Here is a 14,779-nt window from a genome sequence, read left to right as displayed (position 1 = left end):
CTGTAAAGAATCAAGTTTGAGGAAGTTTAATCCCCTTGCTCCATATCTTGTGCTGCAACGTAGTAGGCAAGTGCTCTACCACCTAACTAAGCCCTAGCCTCAGGCTTAGATTTTAAATAGGAATTTATCGTTTTGTTATCAGTCTTTTTTTAACTAGACTTTGGACTTTGTCATTTTATAAAACGGAATTTCCAGGGTCAGGTCTTAAAGCACTGCTCTGTTACCAAACATTGCTTAAATATTTCCACTTGCAAGGAGCAAGAGCCCAGGCAAAGGAGGAGATTAGTTTCTTTAGTTCAGACGTTTTGATCAAAGTTATAGAAAAATTTCAAACAAAACATTGATGAACCAATATTTATTAAGCCACCCCTATTTATGCATTAAGTGAACATAAGAAAAACATTCCAGTGACAGTAAATATAGTAGGACAAACATTGGGAATTGATTCAAGAGAAAATATCTCAATAATTCTTTTAAAGACGTTTGTTTTCTTTAATAGAACTTTAAACCTGACCAGTAGATGGCCAGAGAAAGTTCTAAAAGGACAGGAACAAGGAGGTGGGGGGGTATACAGCGTTGTGTAAATTTGTTACAATGCTTTAGAAAGATCTCTACATAGCCAGGCGTGGAGGTGCACGCCTGTAATCCCAGCGGGTCAGGCAGCTGAGGCGAGAGGATCGCAAGTTCGAGGCCAGCCTGAGATGTAGCTCAATAACACGGCGCTCCTGGGTTCAATCCCGAGTACAAAAGAAAAAAAGACCACTTCCTAAAAATTACAATGAGGGTCATACCTAAGAAAAGGTACTGGGAGGCTGAGGTGTAAGGATTTACGAATGGTTTTCAGCGAGGCTCTTAGTAAAGAGAAACGGCTCTTGGACCTGAGGCTGAGGGCCCTCGCACGCTTCTTAGACGTCTCGGGAGTGGGTGTGCCACGCATTCGCCGGCAGGCAGACGTATCTTCCCCCGCACGCCTTGCGGGCTGCGGACTGCAGTTCCCGGCGTGCCCCTCGCCGCTGAGCTCCGGCGGGCGCAGGCGCGCTGCGCGCCGTGTCGCGGCTGCAGGGGCGGGGCTTCAGGAGCCCGTGGGACGGTGCCGCCCTCCAACTGCTCCCCTGACTTCTCCGGACGGTTAACCTCGAATGAGGAACGAGCGGGGAAGGAAAAGGAGGGCTGCGGCGGCGCGGGCACAGCCCGCCGGGCCCGGGGCGGAAGGCGGCGAGGTCACGTAACGGCCGCGCTGGCGTCTGGCCGGGGAGGGGGCGCCCTATCAGCAGCCCGAGCCCTCCTGAGCTCCGCGGCTCCGAAACAGTTACCCGCTAGTAAACAACAGCTGCGCGCGCATTCGCATCAGCTGGCGCCGGATCCCGCACCTGCGACCTCCTGCTGCTCTGCCTCGCTGCCCCCTCCTGCCCAGTCAGGGCCACACTGCATGGCCGTCTCGTCTGCTAGAACCCAAGAAAGACCGGGCTGACGTGCGCCGGGGCCGGAAGAAAGCGTTTCCCGGCAAAGGGTTGCGCGTCTTGTCACGCAGGAGAGAACCAGCGAGCTGACCGTGGGCTCAGCGGACTAGCAACCATCTGCCACGACCCCGAGCTGCTGTCCGAGGTGTCCTGATCCGTTTGCCTCCTCCTCCAGATCCCAGGGACCTCTTTGCAGGAGAAGAGCGGGCGCGCCACCCCCGCAACCTCTTGGAGGCAGGAATCTGCTCTGCCCTGCATCTTCCTCTCTCACCCTTCTCTCCTCATTCTCCTCCATACAATAGTGTGGGTTATTTTTCCCGTTATGCATGCGCACCTCTTTCACCAGACCCAAGTGGATTATCGACCTCAAAAACATCGGGTGGCTCTTCACACACCTCCTCCCAGCCAGACCTGTGGGGTATTCACCTGATACACAACAGGTGGCCGGGTGCACACCTTTTCGCAATCTGATCCACGCTATATATTCGCCTGATTAGGGTGGGCCTGCACGCACTTTGCTCAGCTAGAACTGTGGGACACTCACCAGATAAAAGACTAACTAGCTCGAGAGGAACCCAGGGTTGAGGGGTAGGGGAGGCCTCACTTGCTGCTGAAAGACCATGGCACAGAGCCCTCAGCTCTGAACCAGAGGAAGTAGCTAGGTAGCTCTTCATTCTGAAGGAGCAAAGTTACACAAGATTGTTTTTATGTTTTTGTTTCTCAAAAATATTTTTCAGCAGTTGGTAGTGCACTTTCTAAGCTCGAATTCTGCGTACGATTCTTATTTGGGGGCTTTTGTAGGATGTGAATCAAGGTAATTTTAAGTTTTCAATTTTTTTTTTTTTTTTTTTTTTTTTTGCAATCAAAAGTAGCTAGCGTGGGAGGAAGATTTTTGCGAGGTTTTCCCTTATTCTTTGTTAAAAGGGAAAAGAAAAATGCATCCTCCAGAAACCACCACCAAGATGGCTTCAGTTCGGTTCATGGTGACACCAACAAAGATTGATGACATTCCAGGTTTGTCAGATACCAGTCCGGATCTCAGCTCTCGGTCTAGTTCCCGAGTAAGATTTAGCTCCCGGGAGAGTGTGCCCGAAACAAGCCGTAGTGAGCCCATGAGTGAGATGTCTGGGGCCACCACTTCACTGGCAACTGTTGCCCTGGATCCTGCCAGTGATCGGACTTCTAACCCCCAGGATGTTACTGAGGGTAAGTAGAAACTCAGAGAACAGGGTATTTTTATTATGGGGTTATCTGCAGGATGACCATCTACTGGGAAGGCATTTTCCAATTTTACAGTAATCATTAGGACCCAATGATGACTTTTCTTTTTGTGATGCTTATGGCCCTTTGGTAATGGGTCAGTGCGATAGTAATTTGTTAGGTGGGAAGGTGTGTGGCAAGAAAGTAAATGCATATTTTGATATCCTCATTTTTGTCTCCTTAGAATTGAAATGGTGAAAACGAATTGTTTTTAACAAAAGAATCAAGTGGTAAAATTTAGTGTATTGGATATATGCTTTCTTACCAGCATTGAGGCTTTAACTCTTAAAATTGCTTTTTTTTAAAAGGTTTTTTTTGTTTTGTGTTTTTTTTAGATGTTGACAGATGTTTATTTTATTCATTTATTTATATGTGGTGCTGAGAATTGAACCCTGTGCCTCACACAGGCTAGACAAGTGCTCTACCACTGAGCCACAACTCCAGCCCTTAAAATTGCTTTTAAGGTCAATTACAAGGAGTAGTTATTGATCATATCTTAGTGGTTTTCCTTCAAAGACTTAATATGTGCATCACAAAATTTCTTTTTTTTAAATTTATATTTTTATACAGTCGATCCAAGTAGCTAAGGTCACTCAGGGCAGTGGTGAGAATATCTAATGCCCTATCACTGTCAAATGAAGTTCTAATGAGGCTTTTAGATTCCCACTTAATTTTGTCACTTTGTGCTTGAGATGAAATGTCCTGAGTGCTGTATTGAGTCTTTGTAGTCAGAAAGTAGCACACAATCTATTTCTAGCTCATATTGACCATTGCAGAATTTTAACTTAAACCAGTCTATCAGCTAACTTAGAAATTTTCATTAGATTTAGTGGGAAGAGGTGATGGAATGGAGTGATCATAACATTTTTCAAATTCCAAAGTAAAAAAGTTGAAAACTGCTATTCTGTTATTATGTTCAATTTTATGTTGTATTCTAAAATAATCCTCCTACTAATAAAATTTTCCCTTAAGAATCAAAGACTGGACAAGTGAGGTGTTCCACGTCGTCGGTAATCCCAACAGGTCTGGAGGTAGAAGCAGGAGGATTCAAAGCTAGCCTCAGTAATTTAGCGAGGCCTTCAGCAAATTAGGGAGACTCTTTCTCAAAATGAAAAACAAAAAGGGCTGGGGATGTGACTCAGTGGTTAAGTGCTACTGAGTTCAATCCCTGGTAACCATCCCCCCCACCACTCCTACTCTCCACACACACACACACACACACACACCCAAAAAAAAAAAGGATATTCTACTACTCAAATTTGGAAACCATGCCTTCGACTACTAACTTATGAAAGTGAGGTGACATACCAATTTTCCGGCATCAGAAAATATGATTCCTCCTAACCTAAAGAGTTCAGGAAACCAGAATGAGTTTAGTTCCTTAATTCTGTGTTTTTAATGTCTCAAAACAAGGTAAATTTGGTAAAGCTTATAGTTCTACAATTCATTCATTCTTGAATAATCATTTCTTCTTTTTGAAAATACTGCAGGTTGATTCCTGGACTTAACTATCTTCAACTTACACTGTTTTATGTACACTGTGTTAAAATTATATTATGGAATAAAAATTAAATTATCATTTCCTCTGTCTCTCCAAATTCTAAATTGTAGTTTTAGTTTTTGTCCATCATACCAGAATAAAAAGACCAGCTAAAGAATATACCAGTGTTAATTTTTTATATCATAATTATCATTAGGTAATTTATGGTTGAATGTTGTTAGACTTGTAATTTACATGTTATAGAATTGTATTTTTACTATTTTCTAAAAAGTGGACTCTTTCAGTAATATGTTAGACATGCAGAACAGGATACTTGTCCAGGTTCCTGTTATCTTACCTTCAAGCATTCCTTACAGTCTGGAACAGTTTAGTCTTACTCTCCAGGGGTAAAACTGGGGACATGTCTAAGTGAAATCTATGTTGTTTACATGAGTACAGAAGTTAAAGTTTAGCTCTTTATATAACACATTTCTTACTTAAATTTCAATGCTCTTTGGTATCCAGATGAAAGGGAAATTAGCAACCCTACTTTAGATAGCATTTTCCCCTATTCTTGGGAATCTAGCTTCCTAGTTCCTCAATGACCTGTTTTTTCATTTTATTCTTTCTATATTTTAAAAAATTACCAGGATAACTATCCTGTGATGTATTTTCCCTACCATTAGAGGTAACTGGTTGGAAATATAATTATTTCCACCTGGTTATGTTTATTTTTAGTTCAATATGGACACAATAACTATTTATTTTTATATGGTGGTGAGGATCCAACCCAGTACCTCACATGTGCTAGGCAAGCACTCTACCACTGAGCTACAATCTCATCCCTGCCTGGTTAGATTTAGATGTAGATCTTCAAAGGATGCTGTGGTGGAGAGAATTGAGGACCTGATGTTAATCCCTATTTGTCTCTGAAGTGGATTTGGTATAGGAAAACAGCTACTTCCTTTTGTACAATTTGCTCTGTCCTTAAGCTCAGTATTTTTTAAAGACATGTTTGCTATTTTGTTTATAATTTGTGAATTTTATGGCCCTTTCTGCATTCTTTGATGGTTGTGACATTGATATGATTCTCCTTTCACATGGGTCCCATGCCTTCTATCTTTCTTCCTGTAAAGGAACTTCATATCTGGAATTTCTTTTTCTTTGTCTTGTCTTTTTTTCTTTCCTCTTTTTTTGGATGGTGCTCAATTGAACTAAGGACCTTGTGCATTCTAGGCAAGTGCTCTGCCACTGAGCCAAGTTTGTTTTCTCATCATACTTATGCCTTTTACTTACTTATTACTCAAATACAGGGTGACACATAAAATTTTAAATACTTATTTTACATTTTAATTTCTCTATTCTTGTCCTTCTGAGTAGATAATCAGAATATTTATAGTTTTTCTTTCATTTTGGCAAGTTTCCATTAGAGTTTATAGAACTATCCAATTGATATAATCAGGAATCTTGCTGCGGTACTGCATTACCTTGTACATAAAGAATGCCTTAGAGATACACAAAAAACTGTTGAGAGTGGATGCTTTTAGGAAAAGAGTTATGAAAATAGGGTAGAAAGTGGGAATTTTCCTTTACCTAAACAATTCAGAAAGGCATGTACAATTTGTGTGTGTGTGTGTGTGTGTGTTTGTTTGTGTGTGTAAACACACCAGGGATTGAACCTTGGTTCACTTAACCACTGAGTCACATCACCAGTCCTTTCTTTGTTTTTTTTTTAATTTTGAGACAGTATCTCACTAAATTGCTGAGGGCTTCCCTAAGTTGCGGAGGCTGACTTTGAACTTAGCCTCCTGCCACAGCCTCCCAAGTTGCTGGGTTTACAGACCTGTTCCACCACACCCAGCTCAATTTTTTGTTTGTTTTTGGTACCAGAGATTGAACCTGTGGGTGCTTAACCACTGAACCACATCTCTAGCCCTTTTTATTTTTTGTTTTTGAGACAGGGTCTCACTAAGTTACTAAAGCTGGCTTCAAATTTGTGATCCTCCTGCTTCAGCCTTCTAAGCCTTAGAAATTACAGGTGTGCACCACTGCCCAGCCTGGCTCAATTTTTATAGCCTTATCACTTTTATAATAGGTGTTTTTTTTGTTTGTTTGTTTTGTTTTATTTTTACAAGAGATATAGCAAGGTGGAGATGATGATCTAGACTCTAATTCTAGTCAAACCCCATTTTAATAAAGGAGAAAATTAAGACTTCCTGAGATGGTTATTTGAAGATTACATGGTTAGTAGCAAAGTGAAAGTTGAAGTGCTGGCCTCCTGACTCTGTGTATGTGTGTGTTTTGCTGAGAATGGATCCCAGCACCTCATGCATGCTAGGCAAACACTCTATCACTAAGCTACACCTGCAGCCCCAAGGCATCCTGGCTTACATGCCATGCCCATTCGTAAATTATTTTGCCTCTCTCGAGTAATAAACTTTTTACATTTGCTTAATAATCATTTGGTTAACTTAAATTATTGTTAAAGTAATAATACTAAAGAGCAGGTAACATTTTATAATCTTATAAAGGCCCTAATTCAATAAATTCTCCCCGAGCTTCTGATATGTGTGAGGCACTCTGGTGTGAATTATAGGAAATATGCAGGTAATTCACAGTTTCTGCCTTGGGGAACTCATAACGTAGTGGCAAAAATGACCAGAACACTCTATTCCTTCCCTAAACATTTACTGAGTATCTATGGGTCAGGCACTGTTCTGGGTGTTAAGTGTGCAGGACTGAGAATCCATTATCTGTTCTAAGGAAAGTTACTATCTAATAGAAAAAGCAGACACATTTTTATATAATTGCTAGATAAATACAATAGAAATATGCAAAAATACAACAAATGAAAATGAACTGAGATAAAGTAGAGGACTTGATGAGGTAAAGTTATGGTGAAAAATACAGAAAGATTAAATACTGTGGTCACAGGGTTGAATACTAGAGTGAACAGTTTGAGGTAGGGCATTTCCCATGTTAACATGATCTAATAAGCAGACTTGGGAGTAGGGTCCTGAAATAGAAAAGAAATAAAAGCCACTTGAATCAGGAGATCTAAATCCACCACCTTTGCAGTTGGCTCTTACCAAGTTTTTATTGAGGAGTGTTACAGATGCAGAAATATTTCTGTAAGTCCCTTCTTTAAGGAATCACCTTATCTCTGAGACTTTTTCTGATTGAATACCATTCCCAAATAGAAGAGATTAGGTCTTAGTGTCCCCATATCCATTATCCACACTATTTCTGTAGTACCTATATCACTTTACTTTGTTATTATTTACAGATTCTTTCTCAACCAAACTTTAAGGTTCTTGAGGACAGGGACACAGAGTTATTTGTACCTAATATAATGTGTAATACCCTACATGGTTTGTATTCAGTAAATGTTGAGTTTCCAAACAAAAAAGAGACAAATACACTGTGATAAAGGCAAATTAAAGATGTGTATGACACAGAGTAGATGTTTCATCAGACTATACAGAAATAATCTAGAGAACTTTTTATCGGAATAATCTCTTTTTTTTTTGATGCAGGATCTCACTAGTTGCTGAGGCTGGCCTCAAATTTGTGATCTTCCTATCTCAGCCTCCTGAGTAGCTGGGATTACAGAAGTGCACCACTACACCTGGCTTCTAGAGAACTTTTTTTTTTTTAAAAAAACCCTGTATACCCTGGTGCCATCCCCAGAGATTCTGATTTACTTTCATCAGTGTTTTTAATCTCTTAGATGAATCAAATACGAAGTCAGTGTTGTCCACAGCTTAGAAGGGAAGAGGGATCAATGCTACATGCATAGGAAAAACTTTCCCAGCTGAGCTGGGCTTTGAAGGTGAACAGATATTCCCCATCTGGTTAGGTTACAGCAGGCTTTTCCCTAAATGTCAGTAGGTCTTACAGAATATCTGCCCTCAGAGCTATGACATTACACATGGAAGTTTAGTCTGTTCCGTTGATCTACCTATCTATAAGATTATCATGCTAAAGTAGAATGTTTGACCAAGAAACTTGGAAAACTATGTATTTTACTTTCCCTAACAATATGGTCTCAGCCGGGCACAATGCCCTACACCTATAATCCTAGCAGCTCAGGAGGCTGAGGCAGGAGGATCAAGAATTAAAGCCAGACTCGGCAAAAGCAAGGTGCTAAGCAACCTCTGAATAAAATACAGAATAGGGCTGGGGATGTGGCTCAGTGGTCAAGTGCCCCCGAGTTCAATCCCTGGTACCCCCACCCACCAAAAAAAAAAAAAAAAAAAGGGTCTCAAAGTATTAAGCACTTTTTTAAAATATACTTTTCAAATGAACTTCTAAGTTTTTGGTCTTTTTGCCCCAAACCTAAATAAGTGAATATTGTGTATTGCCAGTCACTGGTGACTACTACCCTTCTCTTAAACGTACTTTATGCTATTCATGTTTTGTTTTGGCTTTCTAATATTGAACTATAACGTTGTGTAAAGTATGAAGTTTTATAAAAACACATTTATTTGGTACCATAGCTTACCCAATAGCATCCTCTGATTTAAAAATAAGGGGAGGGGGAACTTTTCAGTATCACTTGTCTAAAACATTTTAGTTTTATTCCACAACTTTTTTCTTACTCTTCTCCACATTTGACAGCCAGTGATTACACTTTTTTATTTTTACAAAGATTTTGCAATTGTAGTTATTGGTACATATTAATTATACAAATCAAGAGATTTCCTTGTGACATGTCCATGCTGCAATAACATGCATATGCCTCTTTTTGGCTTAAAGAATGTCTTCCCTTGCTGGGCACAGTGGTGCATGCCTGTAATCCTAAGATTTGTAAGTGTGAGAGGCAGGAGGATTGCAAGTCTGAAGCCAATCTCAACAACTTGGGGAGACCCTGTCTCAAAATAAGAAGGGTTAGGGATGTAGCTCAGTGATAAAGTGCCTCTGAGTTCAATCCCAGTACTGCAAAAAATAAAAACAAAAATGTCCTTTTTTGGGGGAGTGGGTACCTGGGATTGAACCGAAGGGCGCTTAACCACTGAGCCACATCCCCAGCCCTTTGTATTTTTGAGACAGGGTCTCACTAAAATGCTTAGAGCCTCACTAAATTCTTGAATCTGGCCTCAAACTTGTGATCTTCCTGCCTCAGCCTCCTGAGCTGAGGATTATAGGTGTGTGCCACCACGTCTGGCAAGAATGTTCTTAATACATTGATCCCATCCCAGGAAGCCAACAGAGTTCTCAAGACGGCCCACAGGGAGAGGATGCACAGACTGTAATTGATGAATTGACTGATTATGGAGTTAATTTGGGTACAGCTTCCCCTCCTAAAAAAAAAAATTATACTAATACTACTTTATACCTCAAGAAGTAATCAACCAAATGGAAATTATTAAATAACTAGATTCTTCAACAAATAAATGGTGTGGGGTGTAAAATGTGATGAGAAGGGAGAGAATACTATTAGAGATAATAAGAGGTCTATCAACCAAATGCAGTGTGTGGATTTGGTTTGGATCCTGGTGTGAATAGAACAACTTTAAATAGACATTTTTGAATTAGAGAAGTGTGAACATGTATTTGGTATTAAATAATAGTAAGGGATTATTCATTTTCTTAGGTTTATGACATTGTGGTAATGTAAAGCCCTCACCTGTAGAGATAAGTGTTTACATGTGAAATAAAATAGTCAGCTGCCCCTCCTTTGGCTCCCTCACTCCCCACCATCTCAAAAATAAATAAATAAATAAATAAAAAATGTTGAGAGAAAAAATAAGATGAGCAAATGGTCCTAATATGTTAAAGTGAAATAAAAACTTTTGTTTGAAAATGTCTGTAATAAAAACTTTAAGGCCAGATATGGTAGTATACACCTGTAATCTCAGCCACACTAGAGGCTGAGGCTTGGAATTGCTAAATTGCTGAGACTGGCTTTGAATTTACCATTCTCTGGAGTCACTGGGATTTCAGGCATGCACCACCATGCCTGGCTGCAAAGGGGAATGCTTCTAATGCCGAAGTTTAAGGCAACTTGTCCTGATCTATGAGGACAATATTATGCTGTAAACTTTGCATCATGTCTGTTTCTCCTTTTGCCCTTTGTGCCTAATAAATATCTCTGGACTGCCAAGAACTTCAAGCTCTGAGACTCAAAGCTCACTGCTTCACTGGAAAAGGGCAAGCTGAATTTGTCTTCCCTCCCCTTGCCCTTTTGGCCCATTGCCTTTGTGCACAGCTGTATCTTGTGGGCTTGTTGTTTGAGAAAAATGCAAATTATATGTGTTGTATGTCTTTGGTGATTTGTGTTTCTTACAGCAGGTGTGAAAGTTTGGAAAACTATATTGTAGGAATTGTGAAAGCATTTTATTTTGTGAATGTTAAAAATATTATTTTAATGACATTTTATAAATCATATGTAAATGGAAAAACAAGAACACATTCTCTATTAAAACTTTTATGATTAAGCCAGGCGCAGTGGTACATACTTGTAATCCCAGTGGCTCAGGAGGCTAAGGCAGGAGGATCATAGGTTCAAAGGCAGCCTCAGCAACACCCTAACCAACTCAGCAAAATGCTGTCTCTAAATAAAATACAAAAAAACAGGCTGAGGATGTAGCTCAGTGATTAACCAACCCTGGGTTCAATCCTTGGCACCAAAAAGACATAACAAAAACAAAAAATTGATTAGTACTTAGGTGTGTTTTGTGGAATCTCAGCAATTACATTTGAAGGTATGAGCACAAAACTGTAAAATGTACAGCATGTACAGGCACATAAACAGCACTAACTTAACTGCATAACTTCAGTGCATAACTGCAGAATTTCAGTGGTTGATTAAAAAATATTTTCATATTTGCTCAGCTCTAAGGTGTACATTTGTTATATTTTAACATTTCTCTTATTCAGATGCATTTTACCTTTTTTTTTTTTTTTTTTTTTGATAGAGCTGGGGATGAAACCTATGGTCTCCAACATGCTAAGGAAGCACTGTACTACCACTGAGATATCCCCAGACCCACATTTTACTTTTGAAGAACTTATTTATTTATGGAGGCAAGGTGGCACTAGGTTTGAGCCCAGGGACACTACCACTGAACTACCCAGCTTTTTTCTTTTTCTTTTCTTTTTCTTTTTTTTTTTTTTGGAGACAGGATCTTGCTAAATTGCCCAGGCTGGCTGAAATTTGTGATCATCCTGCTTCAGCCTCCTGAGTTGCTAGGCTTAAAAGAATGTGCCATCACACCCAGCTGAAAGATTTTTTTAAGCTACTCTTGAATTAGTGGTAGAACCTACCACTAATAGGATTTCAGAATCAAGTCTATAATGTAAATAAATTAGTCTGAGAAGCTATGTAAAACCTGAAGTTTTTGTTACCTTAGATGTCTTAACTGGAAAAAATGTAAGAATGGAAGCCTTTTTCTTCTCAAATTTGCAGCTTTTGTAATTAAAAAGTACAGAAACAAAGCAAAAGATATATTATGAAATGATCAGTATGTTTAGGTTTTAATCCTAATTTTGGCCCTTACCCCCTCCCCCCTTATTTAAATATTCTTGTCATTTTAGCCCAGAGGTAGCTGGGTTTCAGTCTTCAGTTTCCTTGTTAAATTAATCAGTGGCAGCTTTTGGGTTTGCATTTTTATTACGGCATTGCTAATCCTGGTTACTGTTTTTTTGTCATTTTGGGTTTTTGTTTTGTTTTGTTTTGTTCGTGTGGGGATTGAACCCAGAAGCACTCTACCACTGAGCTAAGTCCTCAGCCCTTTTTATTTTTTATTTTGAGACAGGGTCTCACTGAGTTGCATAGGTCCTTGCTAAATTGCTGAGGCTGGCCTCAAACTTGCAATCCTCTTGCCTTACAGCCTCCAGAGTCCACAAAGTCCCTGGGATTACATGTGTGCACCACTGCCTTTAGCTCCTTGTTTTTAATGGCCTTGAGAAATTCAGCTGATAGCATTCATATCACTTGGTAAATTAATCAGTGGCAGTTTTTGGTAAATACCTTTAATTTTTGGCTAAGTGGTACTTTTGTTTCTCCCATTTTGACAGGTCTATTTTCACTTTGTGGTAAGGCTACTCATTATTTGTATTACTAGTTTATGAAAAAGAGAGAAAACACTAACAAGTAAAAACTCTATTTTTTTTTTTTTTGGTACTGGAGATTGAACCCAAGGGCAATTAACCACTGAGCTACATCCCCAGCCCTTTTAAATTTTTTTTGGGGTGCTGGGGATCAAACCCCGGGCCTTGTGCTTGCAAGGCAAGCACTTTACCAACTGAGCTATCTCCCCAGCCCTTAAATTTTTTTAAATGTTGAGATAGGGCCTCACAAAGTTGTTGAAGCTGGCCTTGGACGTGAGATCCTCCTGCATCAGCTGGACTGGCACTGGGATTATAGGTGTGCACCACCATGCCCAACTAATAAGTAAAAACTCTTGAATATGTTTGTACATTTTCACTTTGCTGGGCTATGAGAAATTGAATCCAATTAAAATTTACCTTTATTGTATTTTGAGATCATTTGCATTAACCATATTTAAACTCTTGCGGTGCTGGGGATTGAAGCTAGGGCTTCACACATGCTAGGCAAGCGTTGCACCTCTGAGCTACACTCCCGAGTTCCTGGTTTTTTTTTTCCTCAGCCAGAAATAATATTTTCACAACTGGCTATTTATACTCTAGGAAGCATTCAAAAGATGATGCTGGGTTTAGCATTGTGCTACATTCCAAATAAAAATTTTAAGAATCAATAGGAAATTTTTTTTAAAAACCCTATTAGAGAAAGTTTTTTCCAATCTTGAAAAATCGTCAGTTTTGTCCATTTAAAGGCAAGTCAGTATGTTATTTTGTTTTTGCAGTGCTGTATTATACCTGGGGCCTCACTATATAATCAATAGGAAATTTTTTTTAAAAACCCTATTAGAGAAAGTTTTTTCCAATCTTGAAAAATCATCAGTTTTGATACTTGTCCATTTAAAGGCAAGTCAGTATGTTATTTTGTTTGTTTTTGCAGTGCTGTATTACACCTGTGGCCTCACCTATACTAGGCAAGTGGTTTGCCACCAAGCTACAACCCCAGCCCTACAAGTCATTATTTTCCATGCAAAGTTGAAATTTTTCTGTCCAGAAGAAAACTGAGTCAACAGTTCAGTAACCTGTCCAAGGATTTGAGCCTAGGCAAGTGTGATTCTAATAGTATATTTTTGTCTTAGTGGTTAGTCCTATTGAACTCATTTACTCAACTGCAGTTGTATAGTAGAGAAGCAGCATTAAAATAAATGCAATTTTTATACTCTGTGGACATGTTTGCAATTATTTTGTCTGGCATTAGGGAAAAATTTTAAATAAAAGATAGTGACATGTTCCCTGGTTAACTTTGGTCCTTTGTTTCTCAAAAGAAATCTTGCTAAAGATGTATATTTCATTATCATTTACACAAATGATGTGCAAATGCCTAGGGCGGAGTATTAGTGCTGAGTTACAAGAACAACTTGTAATTTGTGATTTAGTTACATTGGTCCTAAAGTTAATGAAGAGGTATGTTTTGGCCCAAATCTCAGAAAATCTTTTTTTTTTCCTCTTTTTATTTCTTTGCTTATAAGATATTTTACTTATAGTCCTGATTTTATATACTTCTCCATTAAAAAAAATATTCTGGTACCTTTGGTAAAATTTAATTCCATGTTTATTTTTAAAATGAATGCTATTACATTCTAAACATATTAACAAAAATTTGACATCAGATCCTTTTTTTTTTTTTTTTTTCTTGGTACCAGGGACTGAACCCTGAGTTGTTAACCACTAAGCCACATCCCCAGAACTTTTTTTTATTTCGAGACAGGGTCTTGATAAGTTGCTAAGGCTGGCTTCAAACTTGCCATCCTCCTGCTTCAGCCTCCCAAGCCACTGGTATTACAGTCTTGCGCCACCATGCCTGGCTTTAACATCATATAGGATATTCTTAAGAATGAACAGAATGATATTTGCCACAATCATATTTTCTAAATACATGTAGCTTTTATTTTCAGGTGTTTTGTTTATTAGAGAAGTTTTCTTGCATCATGAGTTCATTTTTAGCATGAATGGTTACCAGATAATTTTTAAAAATTGTTTTAGCTATAGATGGACACAATACCTTTATTTTATTTATTTATTTATTTTCATGTGGTGCTGAGGATCAAACCGAGTGCCTCACACATGCTAGGCAAGTGCTCTACCACCGAGCTACATTCACAGCCCCACTTACTGGGTAATTTTTAAGAACCATTTCGGCAATAAGATTATATGCTTCTAGACAGGTGCAAATGTACATGCCTATAATCCTAGTGAGTCAGGAGACTGAGGCAGGAGGATTCCAAGTTTGAGGCCAGGCCCAAGGCCCTAAGCAATTTAGTGAGACCCTGTGCCAAAAAATAAAGAGACCTGGGGATATAGCTCAGTGGTAAAATGTCCCTGGGTTCAATGGACAGTACCAAAAAAATAAAAACAAGATTATATGGTTCTAGATTATTTTTTAACTTTCAGTTGTATAATACTCAGTTTCCAAGAACTAAGAGAAAAAATTACATAGGATTTGGTCTGAACCTGAATGATTTCTCAGGATAAA

General features: G+C 39.1%; 1 protein-coding gene across 3 annotated transcripts in view; it reads left to right on the top strand.

Moving 5' to 3' along the window:
* The first annotated feature begins 1,136 nt into the window (after positions 1-1,136).
* The window catches only part of Slc12a6 (solute carrier family 12 member 6), an 89,226-nt gene continuing 75,583 nt past the window's right edge, over positions 1,137-14,779 (top strand). The window contains exons 1-2 of one of the 3 annotated variants that reach the window (XM_047537385.1): positions 1,137-2,274; positions 2,385-2,666. In XM_047537385.1, the coding sequence (XP_047393341.1) occupies positions 2,396-2,666 (271 nt within the window). In that variant the 5' untranslated portion in view covers positions 1,137-2,274; positions 2,385-2,395. Of the gene's footprint in view, positions 2,275-2,329; positions 2,667-14,779 lie in introns of those variants that run through there. The other 2 variants (XM_047537394.1, XM_047537391.1) reach the window with 2 other exon arrangements.

Source organism: Sciurus carolinensis, chromosome 2 (assembly GCF_902686445.1).
Source record: "Sciurus carolinensis chromosome 2, mSciCar1.2, whole genome shotgun sequence".
Taxonomy (NCBI): Eukaryota; Metazoa; Chordata; class Mammalia; order Rodentia; family Sciuridae; genus Sciurus; species Sciurus carolinensis.
Note: the sequence above shows the minus strand (reverse complement) of the source record. Positions and strands in the feature narration are given on the sequence as shown.